At 39.9% G+C, this 22,422-nt stretch overlaps 1 protein-coding gene across 2 annotated transcripts in view; it reads right to left on the bottom strand.

The window, feature by feature from the left end:
- drosha (drosha ribonuclease III) overlaps positions 1–21,928 on the bottom strand; it is a 161,683-nt gene extending 139,755 nt beyond the window's left edge. The window contains exons 1-7 of one of the 2 annotated variants that reach the window (XM_033638985.2): positions 21,789–21,928; positions 18,577–19,432; positions 18,425–18,493; positions 13,319–13,628; positions 11,985–12,126; positions 10,035–10,195; positions 3,324–3,404 (exon numbers count right to left, since the gene is read on the bottom strand). In XM_033638985.2, the coding sequence (XP_033494876.2) occupies positions 3,324–3,404; positions 10,035–10,195; positions 11,985–12,126; positions 13,319–13,628; positions 18,425–18,493; positions 18,577–19,430 (1,617 nt within the window). In that variant the 5' untranslated portion in view covers positions 19,431–19,432; positions 21,789–21,928. Of the gene's footprint in view, positions 1–3,323; positions 3,405–10,034; positions 10,196–11,984; positions 12,127–13,318; positions 13,629–18,424; positions 18,494–18,576; positions 19,561–21,788 lie in introns of those variants that run through there. The other variant, XM_078162497.1, reaches the window with a different exon arrangement.
- Between the last annotated feature and the right edge of the window lie 494 nt (positions 21,929–22,422).

Below are 22,422 nucleotides of genomic sequence, written 5' to 3'. Positions count from 1 at the left end.
GTAACTGACACATGAAGTAGTTTGTCGTTTTTAAAACAGAATTTGTGCTTTGTTTTTGCATCGTGCTGGTTACACCCCAGAGCTTATTCCACGTGTAATGTGAATCACGTGTATGAATGCGAACTAACTTGTTGGCCACATGCCCCCAAATTTGTAACATCCCAAAACTTACCAGCCAATTTTCTAATTTTTAGGGTTGTCCCCAACTAAAAAAATTGACCACAAGTCAAAGAACCTCCTTCTCTAAACAGTCAATGTAAATGTGGAATAAAGTATTGTTATGTATAAAACATATACATTTACTTTAATTTCCTTTTTTGTTTCCCAGGGGACAAAACAAATGCAGAATGCCCTATAATACATGCATTTTATTTATTTAATTATTTTTTTATTTTATTTATTTTTTCTTTCCCTCATGTACATTATTATATTTTGTTTGTCACTGTGCATTTTGTTGTTGATTGTTTCAAAATATTTTTTTTAAATCTAGAAAAAATAACAGAATAAAAATAAAATTTAATAAAAAATACTGTACTTAAAAAAATAGAATTTAAGTATTACTGTCCCTGTGTAGATGAATGCAGTCACACACAATAGGGATTCTATAAAATCTAAACATTACTTAAGACCAAATCGTATTTATGAAAATGACTGTGATACCAGAAACCTGGTTCATAATTTCCAGTAATGCCTGATGACTTAATTGACACCCTCTTAATAAACACAGTCACATTTCCCATGTACTGTATTAACCCATAAAAAACAATTAACTGACTAACAATTTCCAGGTCAGCCAAGACCGCAACAAGCAATTAGTGAACTAATCGACTTACAAGGGGGCAAGCCCTGTTCATTTTCCCACCCAAAAAGATCTCTTAAGATATTAAAAGACCTTCAAATAACGCTTTAGTGCCTGCAAAATTGGCTGATGAGTAAAAACCTAATGTAGCAAACATTTACCAATATTTTTCAGGAGGTCGATTTGAATTTACCTCCATGAAAAATACCTTGCCATAGGTTAAACCATGCATTAAGTAATCTATGGCGCTAATTGGTCTCGACTAGCAGCCGAAAGAAAATACAACAACACTGATGGACTTTTCCTCCAGCACTATCCTCCCTTTCTCCTTAGAGTGGACCTATTATGCTTCTACTTATTTTCTGCCATACATATATAATTAGAATGTCGGATGTTTATATTAAGCGTGGCCAAGTTTAAAAAATGAGGTAAATATTTGTAAAAATATTCCGTGAGCAAAAACAGGCCTCAGACCATTCTGAATACTGTTTTCAATCAATTTTTTTTCGACTTTGGCTACAAGATGACGTCAGATCATCACAGATTTTTTTTTAGGTCATTAGGTTACTGCAAGTGTTTATATTATGCAGCTTATTATGCTACATTAAGCTACATGCTAATGTTAGGAAAACATATAATCTTGGTTGCAGATGTTGTAAAATTCTCCCTGAACTTGTCCGGTTGTGTTTGGGAGCTTTTTTTTGGTGATTGTTAACAGGAAAAAGTGCTACTACACACGTTACCCTGCCCAAGCACACTGTTACATGTAACTACATGCTAATGTCAGGGAAACACGTAATCTTGGTTGTAGTTGTTGTTCATTTGACCCTGATTTCGGATCATATTCCTGCGGGTACACGTCTGGTTGTGTTTAGAAGCTTTAATTGGTGATTTTTAACAGGAGAAATTGCATTTATACTCCATTTCAGTCATTTCTCGGTCGCAAGTACACTGCTACATGTAGCTGCATGTTAACATCAAGGAAAAATGTAATCTTGGTTGCAAATGTTGTAAAATTCTCCCTGAACTTGTCCAGTTGTGTTTGGGAGCGTTTATTGGTGATTTTTAACAAGAAAAAGTGCTGCTACACACAGTCACTTCTCAGCCCAAGTACACTGCTACATGTAGTTACATGCTAACATCAGGAAAACCTGTAATCTTGGTTGCCAATGTTGTTAATTTCTCCCTGATTTCAGATCAAAGTCCTGCTAGTATGTCTAGTTGTGTTTAGAAGATTTATTTGGTGATTTTTAATGGAAGAAACTGACGCTATATTCCATTACAGTCATTCCCCAGCTGCAAGTACACTCCTACATGTAGCTACATGCTAACACCAGGGAAACGTAAACTTAATCGTTGATTTTCTAAATTTCATCCCGATTTCTGATCTTCTTCTTCTGAATCATGTCCGGTTGTGCTTAAAAGCTTTTATTGTTGATTTTTAAGGAGAGAAAGTGCAGCTAAACACAGTCCTTCCTCAGCCCAAGAACACTGTTACATGTAGCTACATGCTAATGTTAGGGAAACATGTAATCTTGGCTGCATATGTTGTTCATTTACCTCCCAACAGACTGTATTCCTGCTGGCACATGTCCAGTTGTGCTTAGAAGGTTTAATTGGTGATTTGTTGCTATACTCCATTACATTCATTCCCCGGCTGCAAGTACACTGCTACATGTAACTACATGCTAACATCAGGGCAACATGTAATCATGGCTGCAGATGTTAATTTTTCCTTGATTTTGGATCATATTCCTGCTGAAACATGTCTGGTTGTGTTTAGAAGTTTTTATAGTTGCTCTTTTGCAGTAGAAAGTGCTCCGTTGAAGTCATTCCCCAGCTACAGAAACTGTATAGAGACACAGAGATAGGGACTACCTGCAAACATTGACTAATCAGAGCAGACGGGGCTTTTTCAGGAGTAGGGCTTTAAGAGACAGGCAATAAGGTTGAGCTTTGCGTGAATAGAGGTGTTCCAGCACAGTCTGAGAAAATGTGTGTTTTTTGACCATTTAAGCATGTTAAGATGTTCAAGTACAAACCCAAAATACAAGTATTAAACTGAAAAAGAGCATAATAGGTCCCATTTAAATGTAAATAGTTTAATAAAGGAGGAATATCAAACCTCAATGCTACAAAAATAAAACAGCTTTAAGATTTGCTGTTCTTTGTTGCCTAAATGTTTAAACTATTCAGCTGAAGATGCATCTGTGTGGGAGTTTTTGTTCCAAAACAGAGGAAGCCAGAGAGCAAGTCATGAAAGCCAGAAATCTTAGCGCCTGGCAAAATAATCAATGAGTCACTGGTATAGATCAACTCCACTGTCAAGTTCTTACAGTAATGTACATGGAACATCATTATTTGGTTCTTTGGGATGAAAAAACCTCACTTATTGTCCCTTTAATACAATAGAAAATGGTCACTGTATAGAGAATACATTTAAGCTGACTAGAATAATGTCCTTGCCCCTCTGTGGCACAGCTTCAAGGTTATGAAAGGGTGATTTATTCACGGCGTGTCATACCTCCTCCCCCGGGTAGATGCTGTGGCGGATCCCTGTACGTCTGGCCTTGGCACTGCACTTACACAGGGGACCATCATTCATCTGGACAGAGAGAAAATACGTAAATCAGACACAACTGCTTCACTTGCCACGTACAACACAGAGGCTGCAGAACATTTAAATCTCAAACCCGCATACTCCTGACCTTTCTTTCTTCACTGTTGTTTTGAGTTGAAAGTTGCCCTTTGTGATAGTGTCTGGGCAATATGAGGTAAACTCTGACAAAAACGTTTTATCGACAGTCATTTCCCAACATCAGAGTTGGAAATTCATTCTTTAAAAGAGAAAACAAACTCTTCAATAACCTTTGAACACTTTTCCAATGACGTGGTCAGATATCAGATGCCAAACTGCCTCCTCAACTGAAGCAAGTGATTTCCAATATTTACTAGAATGATTTCAGAACCTCAGAGAGAGGAGCCTGAATGTTGTGTTCTCAATCAAATATTGCTGCAAATGCATTAAACGTGGAAAAATACTTGACAAAGTATTACATCATGATGTGTATTTACATTACAGACACACTGGCAGCCAACTTGCTATACAAGGGCAGAAGTGCATCCCTCCATGACTATATATATATTTGATTTAAGATTCAAGATCTTAAATCAAATATATATATAGTCATAGGGTTGGGCAATGTATTGAATATATCCAGTATATATTAAAATTTCATTTTATGTGCAATATGGCAGATTAACATATTCTCATATCCAGATATTCCTTGTGCATTTTAGTAATTTATTTATGCATTAAAAGCAGGCCGCGTTTATGTGCAGGTGACTTATTTTAGATCTAACGCACACAAACACACCCCCAAACTTATCAACCATGCCCACCAGTTTAATGTCAATCACTGAGTTCATGTCAATTTAAATTGGAGGAAGATCCCACAGCGGGTCTATCATCTTGAGATGGTTCCGTTTCAGGTGAGCAGATGTGGAACAGGCTAATATCCTTTACAAAACATACCACAAAATGATTGCTGCTAAAGGTAGCGGTACCACAAATCTGTTCCATCTCTTAAAACACCACCCAGTACAGAACACTGCAGTAAGGCTGCAGCCTCCACTTTGACAAGACGGTCAATCCAGCCCCTAGGCTGTTTTGTGGTACATGTATACTAGGCATCACGACTGACTTCAAAATAAAAGCAACCTTCCAATTAACGTCAAAAAGTATGTAAGTCTGTCTGTCAATAATAACTAAATAAAAATAGGTACATAAAGTTAAATAACAAAGCATAAAAATTACCATCTGCAAACAGTATTTCTGAGAAAATTTTAATTTCAATAGTGGAAAAATTAGTCATACTTAATAATTAAGTATACATTTCTGTACTCTAATCTGACTCCAAAATGAGTCAGATCTCAATCCAATAGAGCACCTTTGGGATGTGGTGGAAGGGGAGATTCTCATCACGGATGTGCAGCCAACAAATCTGCAGCAACTGTGTAGTGCTATCGTGTCAATATGGACCAAAAACTCTGAGGAATGTTTCCAGCACCTTGTTGAATCTATGTCACCAAGAATTAAGGCAGTTCTGAAGGCAAAAGGGGTCCAACCTGGCACTAACAAGGTGTACCTAATAAAGTGGCCGGTGAGTGACGTGCATGCTGCTGTGGGTGTTAAAATGAAAGTAAACGTTGATGTTGTTGCTGCCTGATAAAAACAAATTCTATTGGCACATTTTCTGTTAAAGTGTGGAATTAAATGTGTGTTTGAATTCTAGAGGTGCATGTTTAATTTAACTGAGGAGGATTATATTATTTATTTGTGTTATTCATCTGGTAAGTTCATTAGGCTTCACCTGAGCACCATGAGCTGTTCAAACAGCCTGCCATCACAGAATGAAGCACAGTCGGTGTTTCATGTCGGCACAGCATTAGATGTTACAGGATCATGTTTATTGGATTTACAGCTTTGTGTTTTCACTATTATCTACTGCCATCTACTGTTATCTGTAAATTTTGTGATAAGGATGAAAGTAAAGATTTCAGCTGCTGTCAGGGGGCCTAATGTTTTTGGTAAAGGACTGGATTTGGTCCACAGGTGCTTATTTGCCTGCTACTGACTCCAGAGAATCAGTCAAGTGTGACAAAATGTTTCACCTGACATTTATTACATTGATGCACGTGTAAAGAACCAAGGATCACAAGCAAGAGTTCTGCCTGGAAACTTTAAGCTGTAGGCCTACACTGATGCTGGGGTTAGCACAACAAGCTGACTGGCATGCAAATTAGTCACACTATGACGACGCAAATAAAACGCCTGAGCTGAAAGACCCAACTGCAAGCTTCAAGTCAGCTACAACAGCGACAGAGAGAGAGTTGTGTATAAGACGAGGACGATATGTTGGTGTTGCTCCGCTGTTGTAGAGTCTGTGAAAAAAGACACATCCAACATGTTAACGGACATTCAACTCCATCACCCAGCTGTGCCAAGCACTGGGACGATGAGAAGAAAAAACAAAGTCCAACTCGTCATTCCTGCTGCTATCAAGCAGCCTTTAGATGCAAAAGCAGAATGGAAATACTTGGCATTTATATTGACATATAGCCAAGGTGAGGCAAACTGTAACACTACTTCTAATGCACAAGTTTGATTTTTATTAATTCATTTATTAATTTATTCATCTATTAGTATCTTCATTTTCATATCATAAGAGATACTTTTCAGTTTTATAAGCTGTTGTGTCTTGTTGCCTTTGGAAAGGTGTTTGTTCAATGTTCATACAGACTAGTGTTTAAAATACTTCTTATTTTTACAATAAACATAGTTTACCAAAGTTGCCAGTGGGCAAAACACTCTCAGTCCTCAGCAGGAGGACTGTGTCTGTCTCTGAGATTTGCACAATGTTTGTTCAAAATAAATGAAAACAAGATCTTTTTTTTTTGGTTGTCCTTTTTTTTCTCCACTGTACCAAACTCGCACTGAACTGCAACCCCTATGCCAGGGTATGAACCAAACCGTGACTTCTGGGTACCATCGCACCCCCAGTTAAAATATACACACTGTGTATGTATTTGACAAAGAAGGTAACATGTACTGTATTACTGCAGCACCAAAAAGCATTGCGAAAATGCTTGGATTGGATTCAACTAAATAATGCTGCACCAGCGCATTATTTAGTGCACCCAAATTAGGGTTGTCGATTATCGCTTAAATTTTCTAATCGCAATTAATCACTGAATTGCAATGGTTAACTATGATTAACCGCATTTTAAATCACATGTTTAAAATTCCATGATTTTACTTTTCCAAACAGTTTTGAAGTCCATATTAACAAAGTAAAGCAGTTCTTATTGGAGTGTCTTGACTGAGAATCAAATAAATGCAAAGAAGTTTACTCTATGATCTTGACTTTTAGATTTATTTCTGACAAATCTGTGCTGCACTGCTACAACAGTTTGGTCCTGAAACCATGACTGAGATAGGACACAACTTTTAAGTGCTTCTTCTGTAAAATACAGTGTTGTGTGTTTTTCAAAGGATCATACTGTTCCACATTGAGAAATATGCAGGACAGCATGTCCAATCAGTGTCACTGTGATGAGCAATTACTCAGAGATAATTTGATGATTCACTGATGTCCAGCGATCCCTGGTTAATGCGAAAACATTGGCAACTTTCAGGAGTTTTGGTTTAATCGCTTGCTCTGAGTCATACAGTTCCTGTATGTGTGACACTATTGTTCCCCGCAACAGGATGTCCATTAGACCCAGGTCTTCCATGATGTTGAGTGGTCTGCAGTCAGTTGCCACCCATTTAGCAAGCACTGTAGGTTACTTCTTCAATTTCATTTCATCCACAGGTCTGTGGTGATTTGCACACTTCAAAATGGTGCTCTGATGATGTGGTAGCCCGCTGACATCAGTCTGATTAGGTACACCTGTATGCTCAGCTCATAGGTGGTGGCTCAAACTAAAAAGCACTTCAGTAAAAGTTCAATTCCATTTTAAACAAGGATCATATTACTTTTGACTTGTCAACTGAGGCGTCTGGGAATTTTTAAAGTGAAACGAGCCATTCAAAGATGCATTGGTGTCGTTATTTTCCATCGTAGCCACAGTAGGAAGCAAGAAGCCACTGAGACGTGATGACCACAAGTAACGGTGCATCGAAGGGACAGAGTAGCAGCAAACAATAAAGGAAATTTAAAAGAAGACAACTAGGGCTGTCAAACTATTGTTGTTTTTAATTGCAATTAATCGCTGAATTTCAATAGTTAATTGCAATTAATCACACTTTTTAATTGCAAGTTTAAAATTCCATAAATTTAAATTTCAAAACAGTTTTGAAGTCCATATTAACAACGTAAAGCAGTTCTTAACAGAGTGTTTAGATTGGGAATCAAATGTATGACTTTGACTTTTAGATTTATTTATTTCAAATCAGTGCTGTGCTGCTACAACAGTGTGTTCAAAAGACAAAATAGCAGCACACAATTAAGCCTCTGAGATCCAGGGGGGGCAGGGGGCAAATCAATACAGCATAGTATTGTGATATTTTTGTGTGGCAATATCAAATTGTCACACAGTGCCAAGTACACTGCCTGGCCAAAAAAAAAGTCGCCACCTGGATTTAACTAAGCAAATAGGTACGAGCCTCCTATTGGATAATTACTGCATGGGCGATTATCTTTCAGCTGGCAACAAGTTATTTAACCCCAACTGGTGCAATGAGTTGCTTCTCATTTCCTAAACAACCATGTCGAAAGACACATCCCGTGGTCGTGGAAAAGATGTTAGTCTGTTTGAGAAGGGTCAAATCATTGGCATGCATCAAGCAGAGAAAACATCTAAGGAGGTTGCAGAAACTACTAAAATTGGGTTAAGAACTGTCCAACGCATTATTAAAAACTGGAAGGATAGTGGGGACCCATCGTCTTCGAGGAAGAAATGTGGCCGGAAAAAAATCCTCAATGATCGTGATCGGCGATCACTTTAACGTTTGGTGAGATCAAATCGAAGAAAAACAACAGTAGAACTCAGGGCTATGTTTAATAGTGAAAGTAAGAGCATTTCCACACGCACAATGCGAAGGGAACTCAAGGGATTGGGACTGAACAGCTGTGTAGCCTTAAGAAAACCACTAATCAGTGAGGCTAACCGGAAAAAAAGGCTTCAATTTGCTAGGGAGCATAAAGATTGGACTCTGGAGCAATGGAAGAAGGTCATGTGGTCTGATGAGTCCAGATTTACCCTGTTCCAGAGTGATGGGCGCATCAGGGTAAGAAGAGAGGCAGATGAAGTGATGCACCCATCATGCCTAGTGCCTACTGTACAAGCCTGTGGGGGCAGTGTTATGATCTGGGGTTGCTGCAGTTGGTCAGGTCTAGGTTCAGCAACAGTATGTGCTCAAAGAATGAGGTCAGCTGACTACCTGAATATACTGAATGACCAGGTTATTCCATCAATGGATTTTTTCTTCCCTGATGGCACGGACATATTCCAAGATGACAATGCCAGGATTCATCGGGCTCAAATTGTGAAAGACTGGTTCAGGGAGCATGAGACATCATTTTCACACATGGATTGGCCACCACAGAGTCCAGACCTTAACCCCATTGAGAATCTTTGGGATGTGCTGGAGAAGGCTTTGCGCAACGGTCAGACTCTACCATCATCAATGCAAGATCTTGGTGAAAAATTAATGCAACACTGGATGGAAATAAATCTTGTGACATTGCAGAAGCTTATCGAAACAATGCCACAGCGAATGCGTGCCTTAATCAAAGCTAAAGGCGGTCCAACGAAATATTAGAGTGTATGACCTTTTTTTTTGGTGGTGACTTTTTTTTTGGCCAGGCAGTGTATTTTTTACTACATAAGTTATTAACATTACAAATAAAAATTAAACTTTAGGTAGCCTATTAAAATAATGTATTCAATTGCTTTTATAGAAGTTGACGAAGTTGGGGTTTTTTTTACAGTTGAAAAAAGGTAATAATCGCAATAAATCTCAACATGTTTTGTCGCAATATTCAGCATATGGTAACATGCTTAACATCGCAATAATATTGTATTGTGACTGAAGTATCATGATAATATATAATAGCAGAACCCATTTTAATTAAGAAATCTTGAGGTGAGAGGTCAAGGGACCTCTGTGAAAATGATAATGCTGTTTTTCCCTCGCCAAAATTTAGCCTAAGTTTGGACCGGTTTTTAGCCCCCTTCCTGGAAGCTAGCATAACATTGGTACCACTGGATTCCTTAGGTATTCTGGTTCTTTCATCACTCTACCTTTAACACTCAGCCACCTATAGCCTCTGAAAGACAGGTGGTGGCAAAAACAGCAAGTTAACACAATTTAAAAAAATTAGCGTGTTATGTTCGGGTGTTAATCGCATTGTGATTAACGCATTAACGCTATAAGCCCTAAACATAACGAGTTATGTTCAGATCTAAATGCTGATAGCCTTAACCTAAATGAAAAATTAAAGCGCACTAGTGCATGTGCATCCAATGTAAAAAGTCTGGGGCCCTGTGTACAGTATAGCATTAAAGTGCCTCAGGAATAGTTTCAGATGGATCTTCTTACCAACTTTTAATAATTTGTGGGGACTGTTTAGAATGACAGAAGATTCTGTGCAAGATAAAACAAATGGGGGTGAATACAGAGTTTTGTTTTGTCACATCATTAATGTCACACAAAAGAAAGACCAACCTGCCCGGGGTCGTTGTACCACAGCTCCTCGTGCAGGCGGTCGGGGTGCGCTTTCTTTCTCTTGATCTCAGCAATGACATCAAAAACCTCTGAGTCAGAGCTGCTGGAGCAGGTGCTTTCTTCCCCATCTGACTCACAGTCTGACTCACTACTGCTGTCGTCTGAAACCAAAGTGCAAAAAGGTCTTTAATCATTAGAACGTCAAAGGGCTGACAAGTGAAACATCATTCTGTGAGCCGGAGCGAGTTCAGTGGTTAAGCTCCCCAGCTCAGCAGTGCTCTCAAAAAGTATTTTGCAACATAAAGTCTCAGTAAAGCAATCCGTCAAAATGCTTTCAAATGGTGCGCACTCAGGCTCTGCCGACTCCACACAATGCGGGTGATGCAGCAACATTTCAGATCTGTTACCTAATTTGTATATTCTTAATGTATCTTCAGGAAAACAAATATAGCTTAGCCTGATTTACATATCACTACACTGGATTCATTGAGAAAATATTCTACTTCATTACAGTTTCTACTTATCAAGGCAAATGCAGACTTAAAAGCATCTATGGGATTAAAAGAGCAGCACAGTTGCCAATGCTGACATCTGGCACTCATGTTTTCTTTCTTTCTAGCACACTTGTCACTTTCGCTTAATAAAAAGAACCCAAAACGAGGATTATAATTACCAGTCAGCTGAACAGTTTGTGCTTCTTAGCTAAGCAAAGTCTTAAATTCTTATCAGCGCTATAACGTGAGCACTTGATTGTGAAGTCGGTGCCCGGAGCAACATGTTGAGCAAATTAGATCTCCCTGAGCGAGATTTATATTATTGCTGTGCTGAAAGAGACAATCAGGCTGACAGCCCTGCAGATAACATCATAAACACTGAACTTAATCTCTGCCTCAGCCTAATGCACTGCTGAGAAGACAGCAAGTTTGTATGCATATCAATTACAAAAGATTGCCAACAGATGTATTAACTGTTTACACGTTGTTATTAAGATGTTGCACTTCAACAGAACAACTTGCATACTAACAAAAGTAACGAGAACACAGAAAAGAGCGGAAAAGGTTTGACTTTAGGAATAAACCTGTAGTCCTATTTACACAGGGGTCCCACACTACTCCCGCATCTAAGACCCTTCATTACACATGGCATTACGCAGAGTATGCATGTAAACAGGTATTAGTGGAATATTCCTTTTCATTAGCCATGTTAACTTTGTCTTTTTCGAAATACAGGCAAAAAAGTGAATATTTTGTGCATGTAAACGTTGTTATTGTCTTCCCAATTTGCAAACATTTTATGTTGCTGTTCTTCTTCCTTGAGTTTGCTGCTAACTGCTACTAGCTGCTTTTTCTCACATTAATAAGTTGCACACATAACACATAGTCAAAATATTACTCTCTCCTGCCAGCTTACACTTTTTTAATGTGCAATGCATCAGAAGGTGTTATTTATATTTACCAAATTATTTACTGAAGTATAAGAATTTTCATTCTTTGCCTGGACCTCATCACACGAGGTGCCAGTATGCATGTTTTTCCCATGTAGTGATCTCTCTCTGTTACTGTTTGTAAACACAATCACAAGTCAAAGTGAGATTAAAAGCCAACACCAGATCCACTCCCGTTTGGTGTTTGGTGTTTTGCTTCGCTATATTTGCATTTTTTCTGCACTGTGTCTCTTGGATGCCTGCTATTTACGGTCTGGCATCTTGTCACTTTCTTTTTATAAAGCCCTGACCACACAGAAACTAAGAAGAAAATAAAAAAGTACAGGCAGAGGGCAGTCTTTGCTAAAAAGTACTCCATCACTTGTGATGAGATTACCTCTGTGTAAGTCCATACATTGTTTTTCGGAAAAATCTTGCAAGTATATCTTCACGAAAATCAAAACTATGCGTCAGTGTTTTTCACATATCAAAAATGTTCCCCCAAATAGTTCTCCAGGACTACCCACCTGGATCCTCGTCCAGTTTCGTCTTGGGCGGGTCCCATTTCGGTCTAGCAGCCTTAGCTCTCTCCTGTCTCTTCCCCAGCTCTTCCTCAAAGCGCTCGTACAGGTCCCGCAGTTTACTGGTCCCCACCACAGTGGAGTCTCCCTGAACAAATGTAAATAAAATACATGGCATTTTTTTCCCCCGCAATTTTAAACAGAACAAATACAGATAAAGGCCCTTATGATACCACAGTCTGTTTTGTTTGTGCATGCACTGGAGTTTCTCTAATATGTGTACACCAACAGTCACTCTATAAATCAATCTTAAATTATGTCAATGCATGCTTTAAACAGGATTAAGCTTCACTGGGGAGTAGAGAGTGTGTGATCACACCGATCTAGAAGATGGTTTGTGAGTAAAAGCTCTCAAAAACATGCTCCACAGCAAAGAAGCATATTGATTTCAGACCCCATGATGTTTTTGAGAAATAACTAACCCGTGGTCCAAACATCAAAGTGGTAACAAAAGACCTTGGCTGCTGCAAGGCTGTCAAAACTACTACGCTAAAAATCATTATACCAAAAAAAGTGGAATTAATCTGTGTTTAAATGTATTCACAAGAGTGTGTTCAGGCATTCTGTGACCTGCCCTCAATAGGCTATAAACCATCAATGTGATTCAATACCCTTTCGGGACTACTACACCAACTCCCACAGGTAGTATTCTCACTGTCACAGCAGAAAAGACCTTCACTTTGGTTTTACTGAAAGACGAGTCAGGTCTTGGACAGAATATGTAATTTGTGTCCAAAAAAAAAAAAAAGTAGCCGATGACAGCATGAAGCACCCAGAGCCCACTGGTAAAGGTCAGAGTTTTAGACAAGAAAAAGGAGTTGGCACGATCCGAAAGATCCAAAGACATTAGAGAAGCATCTGAGAGGGCAGGTGGTGATTCGCAAATGGCGACTGAGGCATCTTTTGAGCACCCGCCGTTAAGTGAAAGGCTGAAAGAGATAAAGCATTGGAGAGCAGCTAATCCAACTCTTAAACACCACCATCAAAGTCAAAATTGATAAAATGGCAGAGAGAAGATTAGGAAAGTTTCTTTTGCCCATCAGATGGATAAAACAGTATCAAACAAGTCTGTGCTCTGCATTAATGGGCACTGTGTTAAATGCAATGAATTAAAAGAGGTCATTCTCCTGTTTAATCTGCCCTCAGTAAACTGCAGGCAAGGACATTTTTATGCAGTGCAATATGAAACACTTGCAAAACGGTGCAATATTAACAATTAGATATTACAGCAAACAATCAGCAGCTGAACTCCGGACAGATATAATTAAAACAAACAGTACCACTTGGTCCATGGGGTCATTAGAGTAGTGGTTCTCAGCGTGCGTGCAGCGGATCCAGGCAGGTTTCAGCAGTTCTTCTTCCTCTTTCTCATCATCCGCCTTCTCTTTCTCCTTCTCCTTCTCCTTCTCCTTCTCCCTGTCCCGTTCCCGTTCCCTCTCTCGCTCTCTGTCGGCGAAGGCCTCTTCAGACTCCCTGCTCCTGATGGAGGAGGAGTAGCTGCGCTCTCTGCTCAGGCCCGAGGAGCTCTCCGACCTTCTGTCCCGCTCCTCTTCCCAGCGACCACGTTTTCTGTCTCTGCTCGTGGACCGACTGCAAAGCACAGATTTAAAGAAAAAAATAAAAAGAGCCAATTATTAAATTCAACCAAGATGGAGGTTAGGCCACGTTAGGGTCGCATGATGACACCTGAGGCAGTGCCCATAGCTAAATGAAGAAGCAACAAAGTTATTAAAGGTGAGCTCCGCTGATTTTACAAGTCAAAGTCAAATTACTAGTCACTGAAAACTCTACTCAGTCTGTGGAAACACTGTAAAACATAGGTGTGTGCCATATAATCTCATTCAAGATAATACTGGTGTAATTCCTAATATGATATGAAACTAGGGCTGTACCCAAATATTCGGATATTCGTTTCTATGGGTAGGTATTCGTTATGAAAATTTGGTATTCGATATTCGTTTTTTTTATTTCCTTTTTTTTTTTTTTTAAAGCCACTAAAGGAACTTTTAACTGGATATGCAAAAGTCTCTCGTTTCTGCTGATGTCTGTGTAGACTGTGTAGATAATAGTCGCTATTCCTCCTCCTCGACCAGACGTCCACGGGGAGTTAAAATAGCAGCAATCATGCGCGGTTAAAAGTTCTGTGAAAGCATTGGACTCACCATCAGTCAGCCACGTCTCAGTCACACAGAGAAAATCCAATCCTCGGGAAGTCAGGAAATCCTTCAGGATAAACGTTTTGTCCGTTAGCGATCTAGCATTTACCAGCCCAATCCTGGCAGGAGCCGGCGGGTCCACGGCGTTAGCTGTCCGGGGAGCCACACACAGAGGCCGCAGGTTGCACAGATTCACCCCGCGCCAGCGAGGACGAGAAGAGCAGGGGCCGCGGGGCTGGAACACCTCATCCGGGCCGACGACAGGTATCACCCAGGTGTCAACAGGGTCCAGCGAGTGCCGAGAAATAAAGAGGCGTGGCACCGCACCATACTCAGGTCAAGAAGCCGTGGAAGTGCTTGCCAAACAGGCCTTCAGCCTTACCAGCCGACCGCTGCGTTTACCCCGGCGGCGGTGGCGCTTACGCCGGAGAGGTGGAACTGGGGCGTGGCAGAGGTGAGCTGGGATCCCCGATAGGAGCGGGGGCAAAGTTTTCCCGTCTTGTTGTTTCATTCATCCCCAAAACAAACACATGCGCGAGCCAGGTAAGCGTCTTTATGACAATACACGCTAGAGTTCATGGGAAATGTAGGCTTCATTCCGGCAAAACACTACCGCTTTTGTCCACAGGGTCGCCAAAATCAACTCAAAATTAAAGTTCCTTGTAGGGGCTTTAATTTATTTATTTTTTTAACATTTTTTTGGTGCTAAATGTAGTCTTTCTGTTGTTGGTAAATGTAGGTTATGAATAAAAATCAAAACTTTTAAATTGCATTGTTAAAAATGTGAAAATATAGTATAGCCTACCAACTGAGCTTGTGCGCACGGCACGCTTGAGCGCATCCGTCTGAGGCTGTGGATCAATGCCAAGTTTTACCACTTTATCACTGTTCCCTCTAACTTGTAGCTGTTTTTTCGTTATCTTTTGAATTTAATATGAATTATGGAACCGTTTTTTTTTTTTTTCAACATTTGTTTCCCCCGTTTTGTACAATAAATTATTGTTTAAAGTTTCAACAAGTTTCTTTTGGAGTGCGTGACACAAGTGTGTTTTGAAAACGACCGCGGACTGTCACCTGCTCAACGCATCAGTACCTTCGGATGCCATGACAGTAATAGATTATAGATTAATAGATTATAATAATAATGTCAAAATATCATTTACAGACCGATTTAACAGACGATCACTGCTGCCCGACCCGCAGGTCCATTTGCAGGTCCCACGGGTTACGGGTCGACCCGCGCATCACTACTCAGCTCAGTCTATAAGGCTGTACACAACAGTAAGGCTATAGACATATTCTATTCAGGCCGGCAGAACCAGCAGCGCATCGGCTCTACAGTGCACGGCACTGCTGATTAACCATTTTATTGCAGCATACAGTGTCTGCCAGCAACCAATTACTTGCGGAGGCTTCTTAAAACTTGTTTCAACAGTTCCGATTTAATCAGAAGACAAATTAAACAGGATGACTAGCCAATGTGAAAATCAAAAGAAAGCATAGAATAATGTACTGAAGGAGACTGTTGTACCATCACATTTTTTTGTGGTTTGAGAGCAAAGATCGCCGCTGTGCAAAACTCCGCAATACAATTAGGTCTGAAAAAACCCCGGAGTCCGCCGCCCCCTCTGCCCGGGCCTGGAACGAATATTCGAATATTCGTTATAAATTCTGCCGAAGGTCCGAATGTTAAAAAATGGTACTCGGGACAGCCCTATATGAAACATTCATATCGTGATACTCACGATATTTTGACTTGTTTGACTTGTCTTTTTCCAAATACAGGCAAACAAGGGAATATTTTGTGCACGTAAACATTATCATTGTCTTCCCAATTTGCGAACATTTTATGTTGCTGTTCTTTTGTTTTGAGTTAGCTGCTAACTGCTACTAGCTGCTATTTAAATCTCCCATTTGACATCATACTGTTCTGCGCGGCAACAACAAGCATGGCTGAAAGCGAAATATGACAAACTCTGTGGTTTCAAAAAGAGGAGCAGCTTCAGTAGTGTGGAATAAACTGTGGCGTCCTGAATGTTTTATGAACAGCCTCGGACGTCTCAGGCTCGTTTACAAACTTACTGCTCAGAGGGAACTCATTCAGCAGCTCCTCTGGCAGCAGCGTAGCGTCTCTCCCTCTCCTTTCTTGCCATGCGCACATGGGAGTCAGTGTTGTCAAGTGATTTTGTTATAAACCTTTGATAATGTAAACCTACATGATGCTCGTGGCTCAACAAAAGAACTACATATATGCGAATGTGCGATAGTTCTGGTAGCATAACAGCCTGTTACAAAACAGGTTACAGCGTGATGATGAGAGGAGAAACGGCAGAGCACAAAGGTCCAGGTGGAAAAAAAACAATCACTTAGGATTTTGCTAAAAGAGAAGGTTATCACCTGTTAATTTATATACTATATATAGATTCCAGGGTACATTTTTTGTATTTGGTAACTGTTTAAATGTGTCATTTGTGGAAGCTTTATTAATAATATTGTATACTGAATCTGAATCTCCCTCTGAGTTACTGTAATTGTTTACAAACTAAAGACATAAGAGATAATTTTGTTTAGTTTTTACTGAATATTTGAAGGCAAACTGTAAAACAATATCACCTGTTTTGTTGTAATTCTATGCTCTTGAATTACTAATAAAATATATATATTTTTGTTGTTACTAATTTGTCATATTGTCAAGAATATAGTTATTGCAAAAATACCCTGAAATATCCTGATATTATTTTAAAACCATATCACCCATCCCAAGTAAAACATGTTCTGAGTGGCTCTAAAAAGAGGAAGAAAAACTATAGTTACAAACAGTACATGACATTTTGAAGATTTGTATTTTATATGAAATCTGTCTCCCGCAAGTCTCCCACTTTATGGAAGCATGACTGTGTACTTGGGCATCAAATTTTCCCCCATATGACAGTTACAGTACAACTAACACCTAAGCTCTACATGTCACAGCGAACCAGCGCGTAGGGCTCTATGATTATGACCAAACTGACAATCACGATTATTTCGATTAATACTAGGATCAAAAGTATTTATCAACATTAGTCACTGCTTTTAGGGACAACAATTTTTGTTGCACTTTAACTTTAAATAAACAGCACTGCTTTCCCTTTCACGTTGTGCTACATTCCTGCTAATAAACAAATCTGTGCATCAAAATCAGACTTAAAATAGGGTTCTTCTGCACCTAAATTCAGTGCATCTTCTGAAAGCGAAATATAAATGAAAGTATTATTGGACACACATCTTTCTTGAATGGAATATGATTGCATTAGATATCTTAGACTGTCTTTGGGAGCTAGCTGGATGTGGTGAATCGGGGCAAAGCGTCGCTGTTATGGATGTCTAAGTTGACGTTGAACAAGGATCAGATCCAAAGTACTTCCAAACAACAGATGATTGGTACAGAGGGACTAACTCTCCATCTTTTGCTGATTTGATTTTGATTTTCAATTTGCTTGTCTGCTTTCTATTATAATTACTCTTCTACTCAAGGCTGCAGCTGCAACATTCAGTAAAGTTATTTACAGGTGGCTGCTGCGAAGGCACCCTGCAGCGGCAGCCATTGAAAAACATTACTGCTACAATGACTGTTAGTTTAGGAAGCATTTGATTTAGTATGCAGTGGAGCGCGTTTTAAATGTCAATATCACAATCGATCATGTTGATTTAATTGTGGGAAGCCAAAATCGTGACCGAGATTAATATTCAATTAATTATGCAGCGTGGTGTGTTCGGAATTTTATATGATCTGTAAAGAAGAACCTGAACAATGCACTTCCTTTGGTGTTGTTTTTTAGGCTTACGTTTGTTTTTAAGGACTGAAAATTCAGCTCCATGCATATTTCATTTTAAAATAAATACAGTACATACATATGTTCTTTAGTTATCCCTGAGGGAAACTACATATCATTGAAGTATTTCATAACTAAAATACATTCAAGCAACTCCCCCAAAAAAGAAACATTTAGAAAACTATCTCTATATAATGTGTGTGCAATACAGATATACCTTATTAATCCTTTACTTTGTGAACTTAAAAACCCCAAGGTAAATAAAGACACACAAATAAAACAGGTGTGAGAAAGGCTGCCAGCTGAACCTGAACCAAAAAGTGACCCAAAAAATCATCTGGCACATTTTGGAGAGGTTCAGTTGTGATTAGTATTTCACTACAGTTCTTCTAAGACAAATAATGGACTGCATGTGTACCTTCGAGGCCTCTTTCTGTGCCTGTCGGGCGACTGGGATCTCCGGCTCTCTCTGTGACGATACCTCTCCCTGTGAACAAACACACACATGGAAATAAGAAAAAATAATTTCACAGATTATTCGCATTTAGGAGAGTTACTGTATTGGTGTACCTGCTGCGATCCCTGCTTCTGTGTCTGGGGGACGTCCGGCCTCTGTCGTAGTCTGACCTGTACCGTCCACCCTCCGGCCTGCCGCGCCGGTCTGGACTCCTCCCGCGGTCCTTCCTCTCTCCAGGAAATTCTATTTTATGTCTATCGCCATGGCCACCGTAGCCATAGCCCTTCTGCCTGTGGTCATCGTGGCGATATCCTCTTTCTGGAGATCTCCTGTTGTCCATGGGCTTCTCATACTTGTACTGCCCCCCTTGCCTGAAGCTGTGGTTTGGTTTGAATGAGCTGGGGCTCTGAGTGTAGCCAGGGTTGAAGGTAGGAGGAGGGAAAGGAGGGTGGGGAGGGTGGGGGTAGTTCATGGAGTATGGAGGGTGGTAGCTCATTGACTGAGAAGGTATGGGGGGTGGCATGGGTGGGTGTGGTAATGGTGGTGGGGGCACAGGAGGCATCATGTAAGGGTGGTAAGGATTCTGAGCAGACACCTGGGACCCCGATGTGGGACCACCTGTGGAGCTGGGAAGGGGAGGAGGTGGAAAGTTAGGTGGGGGTTCAGGGAAGCCCTGACGAACAGGGGGCTTGGGGAAGGGTGGGCGCACTGGGCACTGGTTAAGAGAACTGGGAGTCTGGGACAGCGCTGGCGGAGGGTACTGCATGAAGTCAGAGTGTGGAGGCATGTAGCCGCTGTTTCCATGGTAGCTTGAGCTGGGAGGAGTCTGAGGATCGTAGTGGTACGGAGGAACGGGAGGCTGGGGAGGTGGCGGCCTCAGGTTTGTGGGTCGGTAGTTTTGAGGAGAGCCGTGTTGGCCTGGAGGCATTCCTCCCCTGGGACTCCCCCGGTCCTGATGGAAAGACATGACTGTGGACAGGACAAAATGATTAAGTTACAAAACATGAAACTAATCAGAACCTGAAAGGAAATGCACCTATATTATAGTGTTACTTGACTGCCGGGCTGCATGATGAGCAAAAAAAAAAAAAATCATAATGAAATTACTTTGACAAATATTGCAATTGTAATATGAGTCACAATTTTAATATGGATATCAATTTCTGCTTTTCATTTTCACTGAAAAAGTGAAAATGAGACAATGATGTGATTTCTGTTGAGGTCTGTACCAAACAAGGAAGTTCCCTTATGTTTAGAATATCTCTGCAGCACCACAATGCTTCAATTGTAATGGTATGTTGCAACACATTTAAACTTTATCAAAAAATTGTGGTCCTGCAATTGGGATATCGCACTTGGCAAGGCTTAGGCCGTAGACGGTATGAAGGTATGAAAAACACTTGACCATATTGCTATTTTGATAATATTTCGATTAATTGTGCAACCCTACTTAAGCGGACTTGCTTTAATTACTTACTTTTGTCTACGCCTGTTGCATGAACTGTGTGTAAGTTCATACTTCACAACACATGCCCCTGGGGTAGGTGCAAATCATAAAATGTCACAGAAATATAATCCCTAAGTTTCTTTTCAACACAGCATCCTTTTTTTCAATAACTGCATGCCATCACAATACAGCAATCCCACAGAGACCCAATTTTAGTGATACGATATTTCAATATTGATCTAACAGCATGTTATGGTTTACTCAGGAGGACAGGTTTACTGTTACCCCTTTACCATCAACATGAACCAGGCTTTGTTGCAGTTTTCTCTGCTAATTTCAGAACCGTTCAAAGCATTTTGACCAAAAATTAATTGGTTTGGAACCTGAATCTTAAGGAGTTGACAAAAAGTTTTAAGTATATCTTAATTTCAAAGCAGTCATGGTGAGTAGCTATTTTGTTTTTCAAAGTTTTCAAAGTCTCTTGATACTAATCAAAATACTAATTTCTAAACCATATTTCTTATTTAGTGTTGATTTAGAAGGTGTCTGTAGTTGGAATGTTATTTAATGGATTTATCAAAAAACAGAAAGTTTACTAGTACGTGAGCAGCATTCCTGTCTTTTTGAAAACCAGGAAGTGAGACAGGAGTTCTACTGATAAAACTAAACCCCTTTTTTGCCTGATCAAATCATGTTTTTGTACAAATCTGACAGAGCTGACACTCTTATCTTATCTTATCTCTTATCTTTATCTTTCATCGCTGATTAGCCACATGCCTTAGTTTTAACTTTACATCCAAACTAGTTAGAATTATGCCCCAAGTACTTGTGATGTTGACTTTAGAATCTAACTCAAGGGAAAAAACTTACACATGGTGCAAGCGAGGGCTGGGGTAATGGATAGTTATTAACAACAGAGATGCCAGATCACAGGATAAGTTAGATTTAAAAGTCTGTGATACCAATCTTGTGTCAGTTCAGTTTTGCCTTCAAATAATGTTTCCAATAGGACTGACTTCTACAGTTGAGGTTTGGGCAAAATTGAAGTTAACATTAGGTGATGGTTAGGAGCAGTAGAGATGACTTGATGGTTGATGTTCAGGAAAACACAAACTGATGGGAAGCAGCCTTCGTCACAGCAGCAGTACTAAGGATCTTGTTAATGGAAGCCAGAGACACGCATTACTCTGGTGGATCGTAAAGTTTGACTTGTTAATATTTCCAGATGCAAAAGTTGTAATTGTTGTCTTTTTGTGTGATAATTATTTTGTGTGACTGAGTTGTCCAGCTGTTTTTCTGTAGAGGGGAAGGCGTGGTGCAAAACTTAGGAAGAATCAAACAAAAATATTTGTAGCTCCCAGGAGGGTCATGATTTAAAAGAGAAAAGAAAGTCATAGCCCAGCTGCCCCCTTCTCTGATACATAAAGTACAGTCCCTAACATACCCTGATGTCTTCCTTGCAAAAAAAGATCTTCATCTCAATAAGACATCCCAAAATACTGAAGCATAATAAAATAACCGATTTACACTATAAGTCGTCAGTTCGTCATTTAAGTGCAGCTTTGGCACCATAAGCAACAGCGCAACACCGTTAATCGAAGTGCCTGAATGCAGCGCAACTTAACGCTAGCTGTTGAGCATCATTAGCTAGCTAGTGTTAGCTACAACAGACGTCATTTTCCAAAACACGCATAAAGCGAGGGAAAGTAACTGACTAAATGTTACCATTAGAAGAGAAAGACGTCACTCTGGAACAATATTACCGTTAATTCTGAGCTAACAGCAGCAGCTATGTTAGAGCTCCACTGCTTACCCGGTGGTAACATGTTAGCAAGCCCCCTGCTAGCACTAATGACAGAATATGAGTGGAGAAATTACCTTAAAACAACAAGGAGCACTAGCACGAGGAGTGTAACATTCCGTCTTCACTGCTGGGTCAAAAACCTACAATTACACCAACGTAACTAGTCTGAAACAGGGTTTACTTTATGAAGCTATCTAATACGATGAGCTATTTGTTGGGCATCACGCTTTCCAAGGGGTCGTGTTTCTGGTCGGAATGGTTAGAGAGAGGGACACGAATGAACCAATCACCGTTCAGAGATTCGGTCCTTGCCTAATGAAATACCGGTGTAGTTTTGAAGGGTTCTCACCGGACTGAAGTGTCAGTGTAGCGCTTTAACAACCCATTTTATCATATTATATTTCTGTAAATCTGGAGGTCTTCCTTCTTTAGACTTTATACTGATGCTTTCATAATATATTACTGCATGCATCTGCTCATGTTATCTCGATTTGTTTGCGTTAAAAGGCCACTAAATAAAAAAAAAACACCACGCGTGTCTGCAGGACTGCTTTATTTATTTGCTGTCTTTAAATTTATATTTGTATGAACTCTAAGTGGTTCCCAGCCTTTTTCCTGAAGGGACCCATTTTCTATCATTGAATGAACTGACGACCCCTGACCAAGTGACATATTTTATTGATATTTCATATCATATTTAACAACAGT

Source organism: Epinephelus lanceolatus, chromosome 20 (genome assembly GCF_041903045.1).
Source record: "Epinephelus lanceolatus isolate andai-2023 chromosome 20, ASM4190304v1, whole genome shotgun sequence".
Lineage (NCBI taxonomy): Eukaryota > Metazoa > Chordata > Actinopteri > Perciformes > Serranidae > Epinephelus > Epinephelus lanceolatus.
Note: the sequence above shows the minus strand (reverse complement) of the source record. Positions and strands in the feature narration are given on the sequence as shown.